Source organism: Bos taurus, chromosome 13, assembly GCF_002263795.3.
Source record: "Bos taurus isolate L1 Dominette 01449 registration number 42190680 breed Hereford chromosome 13, ARS-UCD2.0, whole genome shotgun sequence".
Taxonomy (NCBI): Eukaryota; Metazoa; Chordata; class Mammalia; order Artiodactyla; family Bovidae; genus Bos; species Bos taurus.
In genome coordinates this window covers 16,198,828-16,217,194 of record NC_037340.1, presented here as the reverse complement: position 1 = coordinate 16,217,194, position 18,367 = coordinate 16,198,828, and the positions used below count along the sequence as shown (strand labels likewise).

The 18,367-nt window shown below is 44.9% G+C and overlaps 1 protein-coding gene across 1 annotated transcript in view; it reads right to left on the bottom strand.

The window, feature by feature from the left end:
* ITIH5 (inter-alpha-trypsin inhibitor heavy chain 5) overlaps positions 1 to 16,366 on the bottom strand; it is an 80,834-nt gene extending 64,468 nt beyond the window's left edge. Inside the window, 2 exon segments of the mRNA NM_001102516.1 lie at positions 4,744 to 4,788; positions 16,217 to 16,366. Of these exon segments, the coding sequence (NP_001095986.1) occupies positions 4,744 to 4,788; positions 16,217 to 16,306 (135 nt within the window). The 5' untranslated portion in view covers positions 16,307 to 16,366.
* Between the last annotated feature and the right edge of the window lie 2,001 nt (positions 16,367 to 18,367).

Below are 18,367 nucleotides of genomic sequence, written 5' to 3'. Positions count from 1 at the left end.
CTTTTCAAAAGGTAAACACTGTTGGTATCTGTGATAGCAGAGCGCTTCCTTAAAAGGGTATCTAATTAATTCAGAATAAAATCAAAGCATGTCCCAGGGTGGGGGGGGTGGGGGGGCGGGTCCATGAGCTGGCAGTGATAGGACATTCCCAGCTGTTGCCACCACATCCTCTTCATTAATCAGAGTAGAGAACGTTCAGATTAGTGTGGCACAGCTAGAACGTGAAATACAAGGGAACTTTGGGTAAACTAAGGCTACAGAGCCAGGCAGGAGCCAGATCACGGAGCGGGGGTTGGGTGGGGGGTGGGCTTAGACGTCTTTATAGTTAATCCTACACATGATACAAAGTCACTGATTTTTTTGCTTTCATTTTAGTCACTAAGTCATGTCCAACTGTTTTGCGACCCTATGGCCTGTAGCCTGCCAGGTTCCTCTGTCCGTGGAATTTTCCAGGCAGGAATACTGGAGTGGGTTGCCATTTCCTCTTCCAGGGGATGTTCCTGACCCAGGGGATCAAACCCAAGTTCCCTGCATTGGCAGGCGGCTTCTTTACCCCTGAGCCGCCAGGGAAGCCACAAAGCCACTGAAGACGTTTGTAAAAGAGAGTGATGCACCAGACCCATGCTGGAAAGATCATTCTGGTACTGTCTGGATGGGTAAATGAAGTCAACATTAACAAACTTATATGATACTTGTTAAAGAGAGGCTTTCAACATTCCTAGATTTCTAGAGAAAAATCTGAGAGATTATATGAAAGTCAAAGGGTCAAGAAAATCTTTGTAACTACGAATGAAAATAAGAAAAGATAAACTTATTTATTACTCAGGAACTTAAAGCCTTTATAACGACAAATATTTCATAAACAAAGTTAATAGACAAATGACAGATTTAGGGAAGAACTCTTCCAATTCAGAATACAGAGTATCCAAACACACGGAGATCGCCCACGTACTGACAAGTGTGTGCGTGCATGCCAAGTCATTTCAGTCATGTCCGACTCTGCGACTCTGTAGACTGTAGCCTGCTAGGCTCCTTCCTCTGTCCACAGGATTTCTCAGGCAAGAATATTGGAATGGGTTGCCATGCCCTCCTCCAGGGAAGCTTCCCGACCCGGGATCAAACCTATTTCTCTTTGTCTCCTGCCTTGGCAGATGGGTTCTTTACCACTAACGCCACTTGGGAAGCCCATACTGACAATCAGGACATAAAAATCACAAAAGAGGGCTTCTCTGGTGGGTTAGCCATAAAGAATCCGCCTACCAATGCAGGAGACACGGGTTCTACTCCTGGGCATGAAGATCCCTTGGAGAAGGAAATGGCAACCCATTCCAGTATTCTTACCTAGGAAATCCCATGGACAGAGGAGCCTTGTGGGCTACAGTGCAGGCAGTTGCAAAGAATCGGATGTGACTTAGGGACTAAGCAATAAGAAAAATTTGAAAAGAAATCACGGTAGAAAAATGGCTGCAGGACCTGAAAAACAATTCATGGAAGAACGACTCTGTATGGAGAAAAATCCAAACTCATACGTCAGGGGAGTACACGCTGAAGGACTGATATCACTTTGTATTTCAGAGACTGACAAATCAAAGAGAGTAATTCTATTGTTGCTGGCGGAAATGTGCATGTTCGTCATTGCTGATAGAAATGGAATTAAGACAAAGTACTAGGAGTATTCAAAAACTAGTCTGACTACATCTACCAAATTTTTAAAAATGTATGTACATTTTGATCCAGCAACCCTCCTATTGAAAATCTTGGCCACAGAATTAAAAGCATCTACTTACGACAAAAAGCAAAAAGGTTCTTGCAGCAGCATTTACAGAGGCCAAAAAAATTGAAACCATACTGAAAGCTCGAGAGTAGAATGCTTGATAAGCTATGGTGTGCCAACGACATGGTATATTTTTCATCATTAGAAGAAGGGACAGATCTAGGCCAGCTGAGGCAGTGCTGAGTGAGAATAAGAAGAAACAAATGCATTCAGGTGAGAAGGCAGTTGGGTGTATTAGTGATGAGCACAAACTCAGAAGCCAGGCTGTTGGGACTCAAAACTCATGTTCGATCACCTCTTATGGAAAGTGTAATCCTGGATAAGTGACTCTGTTTTCTTGTCTGTAAAATGTGTCTGTATTTGGCTGAGCTAGGACATAAGAGATACTCAGGACAACACCTGGCCTGTGGTCAGCATGCAGGGAACAGCAGCTGTATTTACACGGTCTGATAGCAAATATGAAAAATCTCAAAATATATACAAGGGTCCCCATCTTCCTCTGCTGTTTTTTTTTTCTCAGTGGTACTTATCTTCTCCATTCCTAACACATTTAACCATTTATTTATAGACTTTGCCTATCTCTGCCCTCTTTAGAATTCAAGCTCTATGAAAGATAGTGTCTTTTGCCTGTTTGTCCATTGCTGGATTCCCAATGCCTTGAACAGTGCTGGGCAGACAGTGAGGACTCAACAAAATCCTTGAATGAATGAATATGTGCATCTATGTCTTTCTTGGAGCAAGGGCTCCTCCCTGTTTTATGAATTTTTACTGAAGAATTGATGCTTTTGAACTGTGGTGTTGGAGAAGACTCTTGAGACTCCCTTGGACTGCAAGGAGATCTGACCAGTCAATCCTAAAGGAAATCAGTCCTGAATATTCATTGGAAGAACTGATGCTGAAGCTCTAATACTTTGGCCACCTGATGTAAAGACCTGACTCATTTGAAAAGATCCTGATGCTAGGAAAGATTGAAGGCAGGAGGAGAAGGGGACGACAGAGGATGAGATGGTTGGATGGCATCACCAACTTGATGGACATGAGTTTGAGCAAGTTCCGGGAGTTGGTGATGGACAGGGAAGCCTGGCGTGCTGTAGTCCATGGGGTTGCAGAGTCAGACGTGACTGAGCGACTGAGCTGAATGGAAGTATGGTTGATTCACAATGATGTGCTAGTTTCTGCTGTTATATACATACATATATCCACTCTTTTTTAGATGCTATTCCCATATAGGTCATTATAGAGTATTGAGTTCCCTGTGCTCAAAAAGGCAGCAGTCTCCAACCTTTTTGGCACCAGGAACCCATTTCATGGTAGACAATTCTTCCATGGACCAGGAGGCTGAGGGATGGTTTCAGGATGATTCAAGTGCATTATATTTATTGTGCACTTTATTTCTATTATTATTGTATCGGCTCCACCTCAGATCATCAGACATTAGATCCTAGAGGTTGGCGACCCCCTCAGTATTCAGCACCCCTCTTGTGGTCAAACCAACCAGGTACCAGGTGTGTAGGTGTCGCCTGGCCCCCCATTTATGTTCACATATTGAAGGAGTCTTTGGGCCTAGAAAAGAAAACAACAGTCTCAAAGGCCCTTGCTGAATCATCTAACTTTGGAGAAAACAAAACCGAACTTTAGGTTCCGCCCTGAGGCTCCAAGCCAGTTGTATCTATCAGGGACTTATCACCCTCTGTCCAGAAACCTTCCACCTCCTACACCTGCCCAGAAGACTTATCACCCCTGCCCAACTACAAATGCCATCTCAACTAAAGAATACCCAAAACATCCCACCTGACTAATGTTTTCCTTATCGCTTCCCCAAACCTCCCTATAAATATGGAGCCTCCCTGATCTCTCTGGGCGCTCAGCCTGGTTGTTAGGCTGACTGTCGCCCCTCCTTGCCTGAATAAAGGTAACCTACTTGCGTTGAGGTCGTCTCTCCTTCTTTTCTGCCTCAGCCCGAACTATACCTTACACATATGTCTGCCTATGATTATGTGAACATGCAGAGAAACAGAAAAAGACTGAGGGTAATAAATTTGGGGAGGCAGGATTGGGAGGATGGGGGTGGGCAGGGAAAAGGAAGCCATGCAGAAAATGATGAGAATACAAAGTCCCAGTCCAAATAAAGGTGGGAATGATTTTGACATTGGTCATGAGCAATTCAGCAGGAATTCAGACACCAGCCAGGAGCAGGGAGTAAACAGCTTGGGCTTATGGCTTATCCCTGAGGGTGTGCAGAGGATTCCGTATCCTCAGAGCCTGAAGACGTGTCCCCACACTTGGATACATCACTGTACACACCGTGGGAAGGAAGGACTGAGGTCATTTCAAATAAACACTTAGAATCCTGAACGTCTTCCCAAGTTCCATCTGGGAGCCTGCATCATACACTGAGAGCCTGGCCCAACCTCCATCACACAAAGCTTCAGTCTACAAATGGGAATACTCTGCTTTCACTGTTTATTTCCTAACACCATCTTTATTTCTTGTGTAAGAACATTATTAAAAAAAAGGAAAGGTTCACTTAGCTGTTAGCTTTTTTCTAAGAAGGTCTTTGAAAATTTCATGCTTTGTCCTTATACTTTTACCGGAATAATCAGGTCTCTTTTCAGAAAAACATCCACTTAAAGAAAAAGTTTATCAAAGAAAGGTTTATAAAAGCTACACTGGGGACTTCGTGGTGGTCAACGGGATAAGACTCCATGCTTCCAATGCAAGGGGTGAGGGTTCAATCCCTGGTCAGAGAACTAGGATCCCCCATGTTATGAAGCCAAAAAAAAAAAAAAGAACATGACAATATCATCATAATAAAGATTTTTTAAAAAGCTATGCTGTTTCACGTTCAATTTCTTCTACATGCAACTGTAAGGTTTGGAGTAGCTGCGAGCATAGCTGTTACCTGGTTCCAAATCCACAGACTCGTGAGGGGTACAGACTTTTAAGAGAATTTATGTGAATATACATACCAGCCTTTGCAACAGCCTGACTTGTCTTGGGATCCTGAGTCCAACCTAGAAGGAAGAAAGACGTGAAATACGATTGTGAGATCATTCTCATGTGAGTTAGTTAAACGAAGAGGGTTAAGGCCCATGAAGGCACACGAAGGATTATCCACCACCTGAGAAGCAGTTTTGACTTTGAACCAGGAAGCACCCAGAACAAGATTAGAATTCATGCTTCTCAGACCTGGCTGGCTGCTTAACCCACAATATCACACCACCTTCTCATCTGAGGGTTCTTATATCTGTTAGGGGAGCAGATGAAATGATCAGAACAGAGTTCACTAGAATATCTGTATTCAGAGACTTCCCTGGCCATCCAGTGGGCAAGACTTCACCTTCCAATGCAGGGAGCTGGGGTTCAATCCCGGGTCGGGGAGCTGGGTTCCATATGCCTTGCAGCCAAAAAAGCAAAACATAAATCAGAAACAATACTGTAACAAATTCAACAAAGGCCTGAAAAACGGTCCACATCAAAAGAAAAATCTTTTAAAAAAAAAGAGTATTTGTATTTGGTTTCCATTTATTTTTGGCTTGAAAATCAACTCTTTGCTGTTGTGTCTGTTACAATGAGTAAACATGTCCGCTTGCCTCTGATGGGTTCATTCATTCCGCTCAAAACCCCAGGAAGTTCTGCAGGCAAAACTGAACTTGCCTTGAACTTTCTTACTGTGTTTTTTCTGGATGATTTGCTATACTTTCCCACAGGCACAGGAGGGGCATGGGGAGGTGATAGCATCCTTAGTTTAAAAATTCACCTAATAATTAACCAGCCCCTCCGGACTCATGTAGAAGTCCTAGCTGGTTGCCAACCATTTCTCAAGATAAATCACTGTTTAAAGAACAGAAGTGTGGACTCCACTGCTGTGAGTAATAAGTTGCCGTTCCTGGATGGCAGTATGACAATGTCGATCCAAACCTTGGAAAATATGCTTAGACTTTACACAAACCTTTTTAAACAGCTTCGTAAGGTATAACTTACAAACAATAAAAGTTGCTCTTTTAACGTGCACAATTCAATTTTTTTAAATATATTCACAGAGCTGGGCAAACCATCACCACAATCAATTTAGAACATTTTTATCCCCAAAGAAACCCTGCTTTACCTGTCATTTCCCAACCCCAGCCTTTCCCTGGTCCTAGGTACCAGTTAATCTACTTTGTCTCTATGTATTTAGTCATCCTGGGCATTTCGTATAAATGGAATCATACAATATGTGGTCATTTTTTATTGGCCCTTTCCACTTAGCATAATCTTGTAGATTTATTAGCACTTCATTCTTTTTTACGTCTGAATAATAGTCTATTGTGTGCATACATCACATTGTGTTTATCCACTTCCCAGTTGTCCGACTCTACGGTTATTTCCACCTTTTGGCTATTATTTATACTGTGGAACTTGCGTGGATATTCACATAGATGTCTGTGTTTTTATTTCCTTTATAAGTGGAATTCCTGGGTCATATTGTAAATTTAACTTTTGGGAAATAGATACACCAGTTTGCAAAGTAGCTAGCTGTAATATTTTATATTCCCACCAGTATGCAGGTCTTTTAATTTAGAAATCCTACTTTCAGAAAAGTTATCAATTGGGAGGGAGGGGAATATCAATACCAAAAAAAATGAAAGCATGAAAAGACTTCTTTGCAACTTTTAAAACAATTGTTGATCCTTGGAAAGAGCCTAACATATCCTTTAAAAGTGGTTTGGTTAAATGTATTATGATACAGTGATTAATCAGAATACAGCTATTACAAATAATGGTATGGACCTATATTTATTGACATCAAATGTTAGTTTTACCTGACTTCTGAGCTGTTCACTAAATATTTCTCTAGCTGTCTGCTGGAAGGATTGCACTTCCTGGCCCTTGGTGGGAAGACAGAGCCACATGACTGGTTCTAGCCAATAACTTATGAATGTAAGTGGCCTCTGTCACTTCTCCACCAAGGACTCGACGGAAGGTATGAGATTCTCCAGAACTGCCTTTTCTCACCTGCACAGTAAGTAGTAACATTTGAGAGGTTGCTGTTCCATCAAGCCTAAGGTCACACTTGCTCCACTGACACCCCAAGATGGATGTCATACAAGCAAGAAACAAACGTTCGTCTAATTTATGGTTGCCAGGTAGTGGGGAGAAGGATGGAGAGAAGGGATGGTTAGAGCCTTTGGGATGGATATGTACACACTGCTGTATTTAAAATGGAGAACCAACAAGGACCTACTGTATAGCACAGGGGACTCTGCTCAATGTCATGTGGCAGCCTGGATGGGAGGGGGATCTTGGGGAGGATGGATACCTGTATATGCATGGCTGCGTCCCTTTGCTGTCCACCTGAAACTACTACAACATTGTTCATCGGCCATGCTGCTGCTGCTAAGTCGCTTCAGTCGTGTCTGACTCTGTGCGACCCCATAGACAGCAGCCCACCAGGCTCCCCCGTCCCTGGGATTCTCCAGGCAAGAACACTGGAGTGGGTTGCCATTTCCTTCTCCAATGCATGAAAGTGAAAAGTCAAAGTGAAGTCGCTCAGTCATGTCTGACTCTTCGAGATCCCATGGACTGCAGCCTACCGGGCTCCTCCGTCCATGGGATTTTCCAGGCCAAGAGTACTGGAGTGGGGTGCCATTGCCTTCTCCGTAATCGGCTATACTCCAATACAAAACAAAAAGTTTTTAAAAAAAGAAATAAATGTTTGTCATTTAAATCATTGCAGTTTGGGGGTTCTTACCCCAGTTCAGCCTGGCCTGGCCTCACTGATACAGTCAGACACACTTTGAATGATTAAATCAGGTAACAAAATGCTGTCATTAACGATCTCATTTTTTAAGTATAAGTGTCTGTATGTGTAGAATGCATCCAAATTTTAATGGCAATTACCTCTGGATGTCTGAATTTTTTTTCTTTAAACCCTTCTGTAGTACCTTAGTTTTGTATCACTTGCAAATAGAAAAAACAATAAAGCTATTTCCATTCTGTAAACTAAAAAACTGGTTTAATCATGATCCTCTTCTGATCCCTTCTGAAAATAGATATGTGCTACTGTAAATTACAATTGTAAGCCATCGTAGAGTCTCCTATGCTACAGAACGTGGAATAGGAAGAATTAGTAAAGGATTTCAGTTGACATATGCTCTGACGCCAAATGAGAACCTGTCACTAGGAGGCCGCTGGCTTCTATTTCTAAAATGAGGTGGAATTATATGAATGGTCCAAAAGAAACTAGAATCAGTGTCCTGGGCAAGGTCTCCACCAGTTCTGCAGGTTCATCTCAGGCCTCTCCCTTCCTAAAATTGTGGAATCGGCTGGGGACCACTTAAAATAACTAACCATGGTCAGAAGGGAAGCCTGGCCCTGCTCAGGTATTATGTTCTCTGGTTGATCTAAAGTATTCTCTTTGAAGTCTCCTCCTTTGAAGAATAGGTTTTCCAAGAAAATAAACAAGTATTCAGGAGAACAAGAGAAGTTGGTTTTTCATTTTTGAGGTGGCTATCTGATAGCTCAGGGGATCACCATGGCAACACTCGAGTCCAGATTTAGACATGGACCAAACCAGAATCAAAACTTCCTGGTACACAGAGACTCCTGGTGCCAGCTAGGATTAGAAGTGGAAATGACACTCATGTCATCTTCATTGTTTTTAGTTAGGAATTCCTGACCCCTTTTATTGTTTGAGAGCTTTCCTGTTCCCCTATAAGAACCTGGAAGTGGGGGTTAAGGACAGGTAACCGAATCCAGCTTAAAGTCAAGGAGTGTTCTGAATAATAAATAACCTCAGAGCATGGGCCCCAAAGATGGCTCAGATAAGACTTTCTACTCCTTCCAGGCTGAGCTTACTTCTCCAGCGCCAGAACAGATGTCCAGACCACAGTATTTAATAACAAGTATCAGCCACAATCTTTGCCATGAAGGACCGACCATACTACCTAAATTCAAAGAAAATACACTCAGGGAAACTTACCAGATAAGGTAATTTTTATAAGTTACAAAGACAATGGGGGAAAAAAGAAGAGTTCACTACACTCTCAAGTGACCACAAGAGGCTCTACGATGGAGGGATGGCTTGAAGTTGGTGTGTAGGATGTTGGTTGGAGTGGAATAAAGGGGGAAGACAAATTTAAAGAGAATCAGGTTCAACATGAGAACCATGCTGAGAAATCATTCATTATCTGCCTCTTCAACTCACATGGACCAAGCAGCATTTACTACCAGAACGTGCATGGGTGGCTGAAGACTGCCTTTGCACCAAGAATGTAGCAATAACCCCATCAGAGCTGGGGGACTGGAATCCCCATCTATCCCACCATCAGACGGTCCAACCACAGGTGAAAAACAACTTAATGTTCATCATCTGGATAAAAGAGATGGTATTTTCCCCCCAGGATCAATCACAGGGTTGGATCAGGATCAGGAAGGAAGAGAAAGCATTCCAGAAAGTCCACAGATGGGGAAGAGCGTGGGAAGGGAGGAGAGGAGTGAGGGGTATTTGAAATACGAACAATACACACATTCCCTTTAGGGATGGGTGCTTTCATGACCTGGGTCCACTGAACAAGAGACAGAAAGGCCAGATTCAAGCCCTCATTCCTTCCGAGCTCTGCCACCAGCTCTGTCGCTCTAGGTTCCATCACAGAGCCAGGAGTGGCTGCATTGAGGCCAGTCTCAGCCACGCACCATCAAATGGCTGAAGACATGAGCTCCTAGTGGGCTCTGTGCCAGGAATTTATCTACCATTGGCCTGCATCTCCTGAGGACATTCTGAAGCCAAGACCAGGAACCTCAGCTGCCTCAGAGACCTGGCCAGGACCTGACACTGATCCCAGGGTAACAGGCTGGACAGCACGGGAGACACTACCCATCACCTGGGCTCAGGACAGTTAGTCTTCGAAGAGCCCCATTCCGGGAATTCTCTATCACCGGCACAAAAGTTTTCTTTGGGAGAAATGGGGCTGCATGTTGTTCAGCTACGTGCCACGCACCATGTGCGCTGCCCATAACCTCAGCAATGGAAGAAGAAACTTCATCTGGGGTTGGGTTGGGGGTTGGGTGGGCTGAAATTTCAAACAATTTCCAGGCATCCGGGATAACAATAACAAAACCCAAACCAACCAGCCTTAGGTGAATCACCCTGTTGCTTTCAATCTGTGAGAAACAAGGGACATGGACCTGGCTTGTGGGAAGATAATGAAGAGGTCGCGGACCCTCCCAGCAGGAAAAAAAAAAAAAGCTCAGGTCTCCATCCAATGGCTCCATCTTCCTAAACCGATCATCTGTTCCTTAGATACTGAAAGCTTCGAGGGGACTTCCCCGGTGGTCCAGGGGTTAAGACCTCCAATGCAGGAGGTGTGGGTTCAATCCCTGGTTGGGGAGCTGAGATCCCACGTGCCTCATTGCCAAAAAACCAAAACGTAAAACAGAAGCAATATGGTAATAAAGTCAATAAAAACTTAAAAAGAGAAAGCTTGCAGGACTTCCAGCTGGACCTCTGACAGCATGTGGGCAGGGCTCCTTTACATTAGAGCATCCAGGACTTTGGGAGAGTGTGTGTTAGGAACACAAGGTCACACAGGACTCATTGCTCAGCTTTTAGGACTCCCCGCTCTTCTCCCCAGTCCCACCCCCAGAGAAACCAGACACGGCTAGTTCAGAAGTGAGCCAATCTCTGGAATCTCTCCCACAATATCCTTCTTCCCCATCCAGCCTTACAACTCCACTGAAACAATCACAGCCATGCACATAAAGGAGATATGATTGAGTGGTCTGGGGCTCACAAGATCTTGCCTTGACTTTATTTTTCAAAGAATTAAAAAAAAAATTGTCTTGATTTTCTGTGTTTTTCCAAATGCAAAGCGGTAGATTACAAAAGTTAAAAGTGCAGAAATGCTCAGTTCAGGGACTTACAAACAGATCACCGCAATGAATGTGTTACCCGAAGCAGAGGCTCAACACTATCTGTGTGCCAGGAGATAAAAGTTAAAGTCGTCCTTAAACAGACCACATCGAGTTGTAAATATGAAAGTGCTGCAGTCTTTGGAGGAGTCACTGAGAGCCGAGCTTGGCATTCAGGGCACTTGGGTTCTAATTCAGGCTCTGAAATATCCCCTTGGGCGCATCACTCCCCCTGGGGGGATTTCCAAGGTTCTCCTGGAGAGGAAGCTTGCTGAGGCTTTCCTTGCAGTGGTAAAGATTCAACCAGGCTGTTCATAAATAATAAAAATGGCTCATGAGACCTGAGTGTTACTATATATATAAGTGCTTTACCTGACAGAGTGGGTTGATTATTTTTTATTTAGTAGTTTATTATTACTTAGAAGCTGATGAAAGGTAAGCGTCAGGATCCCTCACTTGCACAGTCCCTTAACAATGATGATACTGGGCTTCCTTAGTGGCTCAGTGGAGAAGGCAATGGCACCCCACTCCAGTACTCTTGCCTGGAAAATCCCATGGACGGAGGAGCCTGGTAGGCTGCACTCCATGGGGTCGTGAAAAGTCAGACACGACTGAGCAACTTCACTTTGACTTCTCACTTTCATGCATTGGAGAAGGCAATGGCAACCCACTCCAGTGTTCTTGCCTGGAGAATCCCAGGGACGGGGGAGCCTGGTGGCCTGCTGTCTATGGAGTCACACAGAGTTGGACACGACTGATGCGACTTAGCAGCAGCAGCAGCAGCAGCAGTGGCTCATTAGCAAAGAATCTGCCTGCCAGTGCAGGAGACACGGGTTCGATCCCTGGTCTAGGAAAATCCCACGTGCCACAGGGCAACTAAGCCAGTTCGCTACTACTACTGAGCCTGTTCTCTGGAGCCCATGCTCTGCAGCAAGAGAAGCCACTGCAGTGAGAAGCCCTCACACCAAACTAGAGAAAAGCCTGAGCAGCAATGAAGACCCATAAATAAATAAATTACAAAAAAAAAAAAGTCTGAGAAAAAACGATTCTAAAATTATGTTGCTTGTCAGAATGTGTCATTTGTTGTGATTTATCATTCTAAACAACTGTTCAAGGTCACTCAAAGCCGGTACACTGGGACAACCCTGAGGGACGGGATGGGGAGGGAGGTGGGAGGGGCGTTCAGGATGGGGGACAGATGTACACCCATGGCTGCTTCATGTCAGTGGATGGCAAAACCACTACAATATTGTAAAGTAATTAGCCTCCAATTAAAATTAATTAATTAATTAAAAATAAATAACTGTTCATTTTAGCACAGAATTTTGTCGAGAAGGCTTTGCCAATTATGTAAACTTGATTCCCCTCTCAAAAATTTAGATCCACCCCTGCCTATGAGGTAGGAACCATTAACAATGCTATCTTGCAGATGATGAAACAGACCCAGAGATGTTAAGTTACTTGCCCAAGTACACACAGCCAGTAGGCAGCGGGATCCAGATTTGAACCCAAGCAGCCTGGTTCCACTTGGAATGTTGTTAACTATATACTTTATTACTTCTTATAATTTTTACATAGAGCTCCTAGAAAACTCTCCGTAACACTCAATACCTGGTAGCTACTATTACTCTGTAAATTAAAAACTGTTTTTGCAATAATGGGAATGCAGCCCCATCCTTATTTAAATAAAGCATATCAATTTGAAAGAAGATGGATTTTATACAAGACATTTGCTTTTTTAAAAAAATGTAGCTAATTTTATTTTAAAAAATTATTTATGGTTGCGCTGGGTCTTCATTGCCGCACAAGCTTTTTTCTCTAGTTTCAGCAAGCAGGGGCGACTCTAGTTGCGGTACGCAGGCTTCTCATTGTGTTGGCTTCGCTGGTGGTAGAGCATGGGCTCTAGGGAGTGCGGGCTTCACTAGTTCCAGAACATGGGCTCAGTAGTTGTAACTTTCAGGCTGTAGAGCACAGGCTCAACAGTTGTGGCCCAAAGCATGTGGGATCTTCCCGGATCAGGGGTGGAACCCTCATCTCCTGCACTGGCAGGTGGATTCTTTACCACTGAGTCACCAGGGAAGACCAAGACTTGCTTTTTAATATTAATTTCCTGAAAGATGCTTTCAAAGCTGTATCAGTCTCAATGTGGTCCATGCATTGCCCGCATCAGGACCATCGGGGTCCCATCCAAACCTAGTGGATGGACACTGATGGGAGTAAGGCTCAGGAATCTGAATCTTAAAGAGCCCCTGAGTGTCCTTCTGCAAGATGAAGTTTGAAAACCACTGCAGATAATGGGTTTATTACACTATGGGTAATACTGTTTATAGATGAGGCATGGGGGAAGAAGCATCTTGAATCTAGCATATATTAGTAATATTTTCAGTTAAAGATAAGTAATAGGAATTACAATACAGGCTAACAGGCAAATTCAGGTACATTAAAATTCACAAGTTCACTGACATCTAAAAATTGTTTGTGCTCAGTTGCTCAGTCATGTCTGACTCTGCGATCCCATGGACTGTAGCTCAACAGGCTCTTCTGTCCATGGGACTCCTCAGGCAAGAATACTGGAGTGGGTTGCCATTCCTACCATTTCTTACTCCAGGGGATCTTCCCAATTCAGGGATCGAACCCGAGTCTCCTGCATCTCCTACTTTGGCAGGCAGATTCTTTACCATCGAGCCACCTGGAAAGCTCTGACAGCTGTTCACCAAATACCACATGTGTAATTAAAATATGACAAATGCACTTGTCTACATGAAACACCAACAGAGTCAGGGATATAGAGAATAGACTGATGGTTGCCAAGGAGGAGGGGGGTGGGAGAGGGTTGGATTGGGAGTTTGGGGTTAGCAGATGCGAACTATTAGCTATAGAATGTATATACAACGGGTCTTACTGCATAGCACAGGGATTGTATTCAATACCCTGTAACAAACCATAATGGAAAAGAATATGGAAGAAGAATATGGGATTTCCTTGGCAGTCCAGAGGTTAAGACTGTGTTGCCAATGCAGGCGGTGTGGGTTCGATCCCCTGGTTGGGGAGCTAGGATCCTTGTGGTGTGGCCAAAAGATTAAAAAAAAAAAAAAAGTAAAATACAAATAAGTCACAGTACAGTGACCCAATCAAATTAAAGAATGTACATATATATAACTGAATCACTTTGCTATACAGCAGAAACTAATACAACTACAACTGTATTGTAATTCAACTACAATAAAAACAAATTTTAAAAAATGGTTCACATATAATTTTGAAGGCCATAATGATTGAGACCACAGCATTAACTGCATTGCCAGGCACTGTTCAAAGCACATTAATTACTCTTCAAAATCCTTTAATTAAGTAATCTAGTCACCCCCATCCTCGAGATGGGTAAATAGAGGCTCGATGTGAATTAGGGCTTCCCAGGTGGCGTTAGTGATAAAGAAACTGCCTGACAATGCAGGAGACACAGGTTCGATCCCTGGTTTGGAGAGCATGGCAACTCACTCCACTATGCAAACCTGAAGAAGCCCACGGACTGAGAAGCCTGGTGGTTTACGAACCATAGGGTCGCAGAGTCAGACATGACCGAAGTGACTTAGCACTCACACAGATGTGAACTAACGCTCCAGTAAGCACAGAGACAGGGTTCGAACCCAGAAGTCTGGTTCTGGAGGCTGTGCTCTCAAGTCCTACATCTTATACACATAATTTTTTTTTTTTTAAGAGGATAGGGATAAGAAGGTAAAATCACAAATTTTCACAAAAACTTTTATATTCAGAGTTTTCTCCTGATTTAGTCATTTTCCAGAAGAATAAACGGTGCCTTGGGCTGACGACAGCATGAAATCATTAACATGGGCCAAACCAATGTTCTTACAAGCAGGAAAGTTCCGTGTTAAGCCTACTTGGACTTGCAGATGTCAGAGCTTTAATCCCTCCTCTTAGCTCATAAACAGAATCTTTGTTTCAGTGCTTCCCACATCTTCTCCCTCCGCCCCGACATCTTCTCCCTCCGCCCCGTAAAAAGTTTTCGGATCTTTACCCTAGATTCCTTCCCTCAGCACTTCAGCTGCCCAAGCCTAACAGCGGGCTCCAACATCAAGTGCTGACCATCCCCAGCACTTTTGATGTACTACCTACCCAACCCTCATAACTCTGTTCTTTCCCACTTTGTACAAAATTGGAGACTGAAGCACTCAGGACTATGCTCAGCATTACGGAGCTGAAAAGCGCCTGAATCAGGAATTGAGCCCTGGTAGCCGGCATCAAGTCCCTGTCCGTAACCAAAACATCTGCCATTTCATATACCACAGTATACGAGGTCCTTTACACAAACTAGCAGCTGGATCCTGTAGTATGCTCAGGAGGAGGTGTGTGCCCTGCTGTAAGGGACAGGAAAAGAAGGCATAGAGAGGCACAGAGGAGCTTGTCCAGGCCACACAGCTGTAAAGGGCAAAGGAGAGACCAGCCTTGCTCTCTGTATGCCAAGCTTGCACATTCCTCCTCCACCACACAGCCTCCTGGAATTTTTATGGGTTATTCCTCATGGCAGTCCTACAAGAGAAGAATCGTTCCATTTTGTAGATAAGCACATCCTTAAGGCAGAGTTGACGTGAAAGTAACCATGGGATGTTTAGGCAGATTCTGTTTTCCAGATCTGCCTTCAAACCAAGGCACTGGGAAAGGGGTCTTATCTCTTCTTCTCATCCTGCAAAAGCATGCTTTCAGCTAAACAATTTAAATACATGTGTGCAAACAGCACCAGAAGATGCAGAAATGCACCGTCTACGTTTATCAGGACAGAGCCCTTTCTCCCTATAAGGTCTATGCACTGATATTTGTGCGAACCTGTTCTATATTCTTTCAAGAGCATTCCTATCCATCAGACATTGTATTGAGAGTTCATATTCGCAGGTTTCATTCACTTGTGAGGTTAAGCCATTTAAAAAATCCTGGCAGATACACAGAGTATTAACCAGGGGAACTGAGACCCTTTGGTTCTTCGTCCTCCGCCCATCATTTGGCCATCTTTAAGCTACTAAAGCAATAAGATATGAAAACTGTGTTCTCCCGGTTTTCAGATGAGAAAAGTGGAAGCTTCCACGAGTTTAGAACATTTCCTAGACGTGCTCTCTCTCTGGAACAACTGGAAACCAACAGCAACCTGCCAACACTCTACCCCACAGGCGCATCTGAAAGAACCTTGCAGTTAACTTAGGGTTCTGGTTCAGAAATGAACAAAACCAGCAGAAACCCGCGCAGGTAACAGGAGCCGAAGAGGTTTGGTTCCGCAGGACTTTAAAGTGCAGACACAATTCTGCAAGAAACTTCGTCATCCAGACTCTCTCCTCGAGGGAACAGTAGATGGGGAAGCTCCCAAGCAGAAGACCAGGGACGGAGAGAAGAAGAGGGGACGATGTGCCAGGACATGGGGGTGATCCCACCCTCCCTCGCGTCCAGTAGCCTGTCCCGCAGCCACGCGCCCGAAGGCGGCGGTGGGAAGAGACTGAAGCCGGCGCCCGGGGCCCACCCGGGGCCCCCTAGAACTCCACTTACTTGATCCGATGTGTCCTCCCAGCTCCTCGCCTCTTCCAGCAACCCGGCGCAGAGCGGCAGCGCAAAGCACAGCCCGAGCAGCGGGAGCATGGTGAGGCTGGGCGGCTGCACCAAGACGCTGCGGGACGCGCGGTTACAGCGCGGGACTCAGGGCTGCGCTCCGAACTGCAGACGCGCGCGGCCCCGCCTCGCGCCCCGCCCCGCCCCCTGAGCCCTCCGGCCACGCCCCTGAGCCCTCCGGCCACGCCCCCACGCCTATTCGGGTCCCGCCCCTGCACCTTCCGGCCCCGCCCCCTGAACCCTCCGGCCGCCCCTTAGCCCCTTCTGTCCCGCCCCCACGCCTATTCGGTCCCGCCCCTTCTGGCCCCGCCCCTTAGCCCCTCCGGCCCCTGCGCCCCTCCTGCCCTGCCCCCGGCGTCCTGTCGCGGCTCCTCACCCCTCGCGGCTTCAGACTCTTCACTCCCGCGAGGCCAGCGCTGGGTCCGCTGCATCCACGCCGGGTGCCCCCAGCCCAGAGCGCACGGTTCGCCCCCCATCGCTCTTCGCCTTCCCACCAGGACCTTCAGCAACCCCACTCCTGCCCCGCCCCTCCCTCGCCTTCTCCAACCAGCTCTGCGGGCACCTGCCACCACCTGCATGCCCCTCTCCCGCTCCTTCGTGAACTCGCGCCATTCTTGTCGCAGGAGGACACGGTAAGGGCCAACCTGACCCTCCATGTACAGTCCGCCCCCTTCACCTGCTATACAGACCTCGCTCCCGCGCCGCATGTATACCGCCCGCCCACTTCCAATATATACCACCTCCCACCTGCTACATGCACCACCACCATTCCCACACCTGCCACCTGAAAGCATCAGGAGACCTTCTTCTGGGAAAATAGTGCGTTCCCCTTGACATCCAGCACTGATGCTTACAAGCCCAGTTGAGGGAATGCTAAGTGGTCTAACGCAGAAAGTACCAGCAATGTGGTCCCCTTTTATATGGCTCTGGCATAAGGGAACAGAAAGGAGGAAGTTAGAGTTGGCACCACGTCGTAGTACTTCTGATTTTTTTGGTTATTAATCATAAAAATGAATGTCACTGTTATCATAGTTACAGACTATTGGTCATGTTTCTGTCCTGTCATAGGAAGAATTTTTAATAATCTGCCAACCATTCACCCACTGGCCTTTTAGAGTCTGGGATCCATCTTTGTACCTGGCAGATACACAGTGATCTGGATCTGCTTGTTTCCAAAAGGCAATTACCTCAAAGACACTTAAAAAATTTTTTTTGTTGTGATACTGCTGCTGCTAAGTTGCTTCAGTTGTGTCCGACTCTGTGCGACCCCATAGACGGCAACCCACCAGGCTTCCCCGTCCCTGGGATTCTCCAGGCAAGAACACTGGAGTGGGTTGCCATTTCCTTCTCCAATGCATGAAAGTGAAAAGTGAAAGTGAAGTCGCTCAGTCGTGTCCGACTCTTAGTGACCCCATGGACTGCAGCCCACCAGGCTCCTCCGTCCATGGGATTTTCCAGGCAAGAGTACTGGAGTGGGGTGCCGTTGCCTTCTCCTTGTCATGATAAAAATCACATAAAATAAAAAGTACTATTTTAACTTTACCCTATTTACCTGTACAGTTGGGTGACACTAAGTACGTTCATATTATCATGCAACTTTTACCATCATGCATCTTCTGAATTTTTCACCTTAAGACATTTTTTATGTCTCTGTAAAAATTCCTTCTAAATCAATACACTGAGTAATAAGTTGGCATCCATCTCAGTGGCCAAAAACAGGGAAATGGTCAACTCAAAAGACAGAACATCCATCCTGTGGAATATTACACAGCTGTTAAATAACAATCATTAAGTGCATGGAAACAGGAAAAACGTTTACAGCGTAATTTAAAGGAAAAATCAGATCATATAACCATATCAAAAGTATGAGTTTAATTAGGTAAAAATACATAAGAGTGGTCATTAGAACTAGGGAAGAATGAAAACAGTGGGTGTGTTAGCTTATGGCAGTATCTCTTTTTAAAATATTTTGTTTTCTCTTGTTGAAATGTTGATTTTTGTTAAGCAAAGACATTAAGGGGCTGGGAGAGTGTTGTTTTGGTGAAATAAATGGAAAGAAAATCATTGTCATTAGCAATTAAACATGTAATA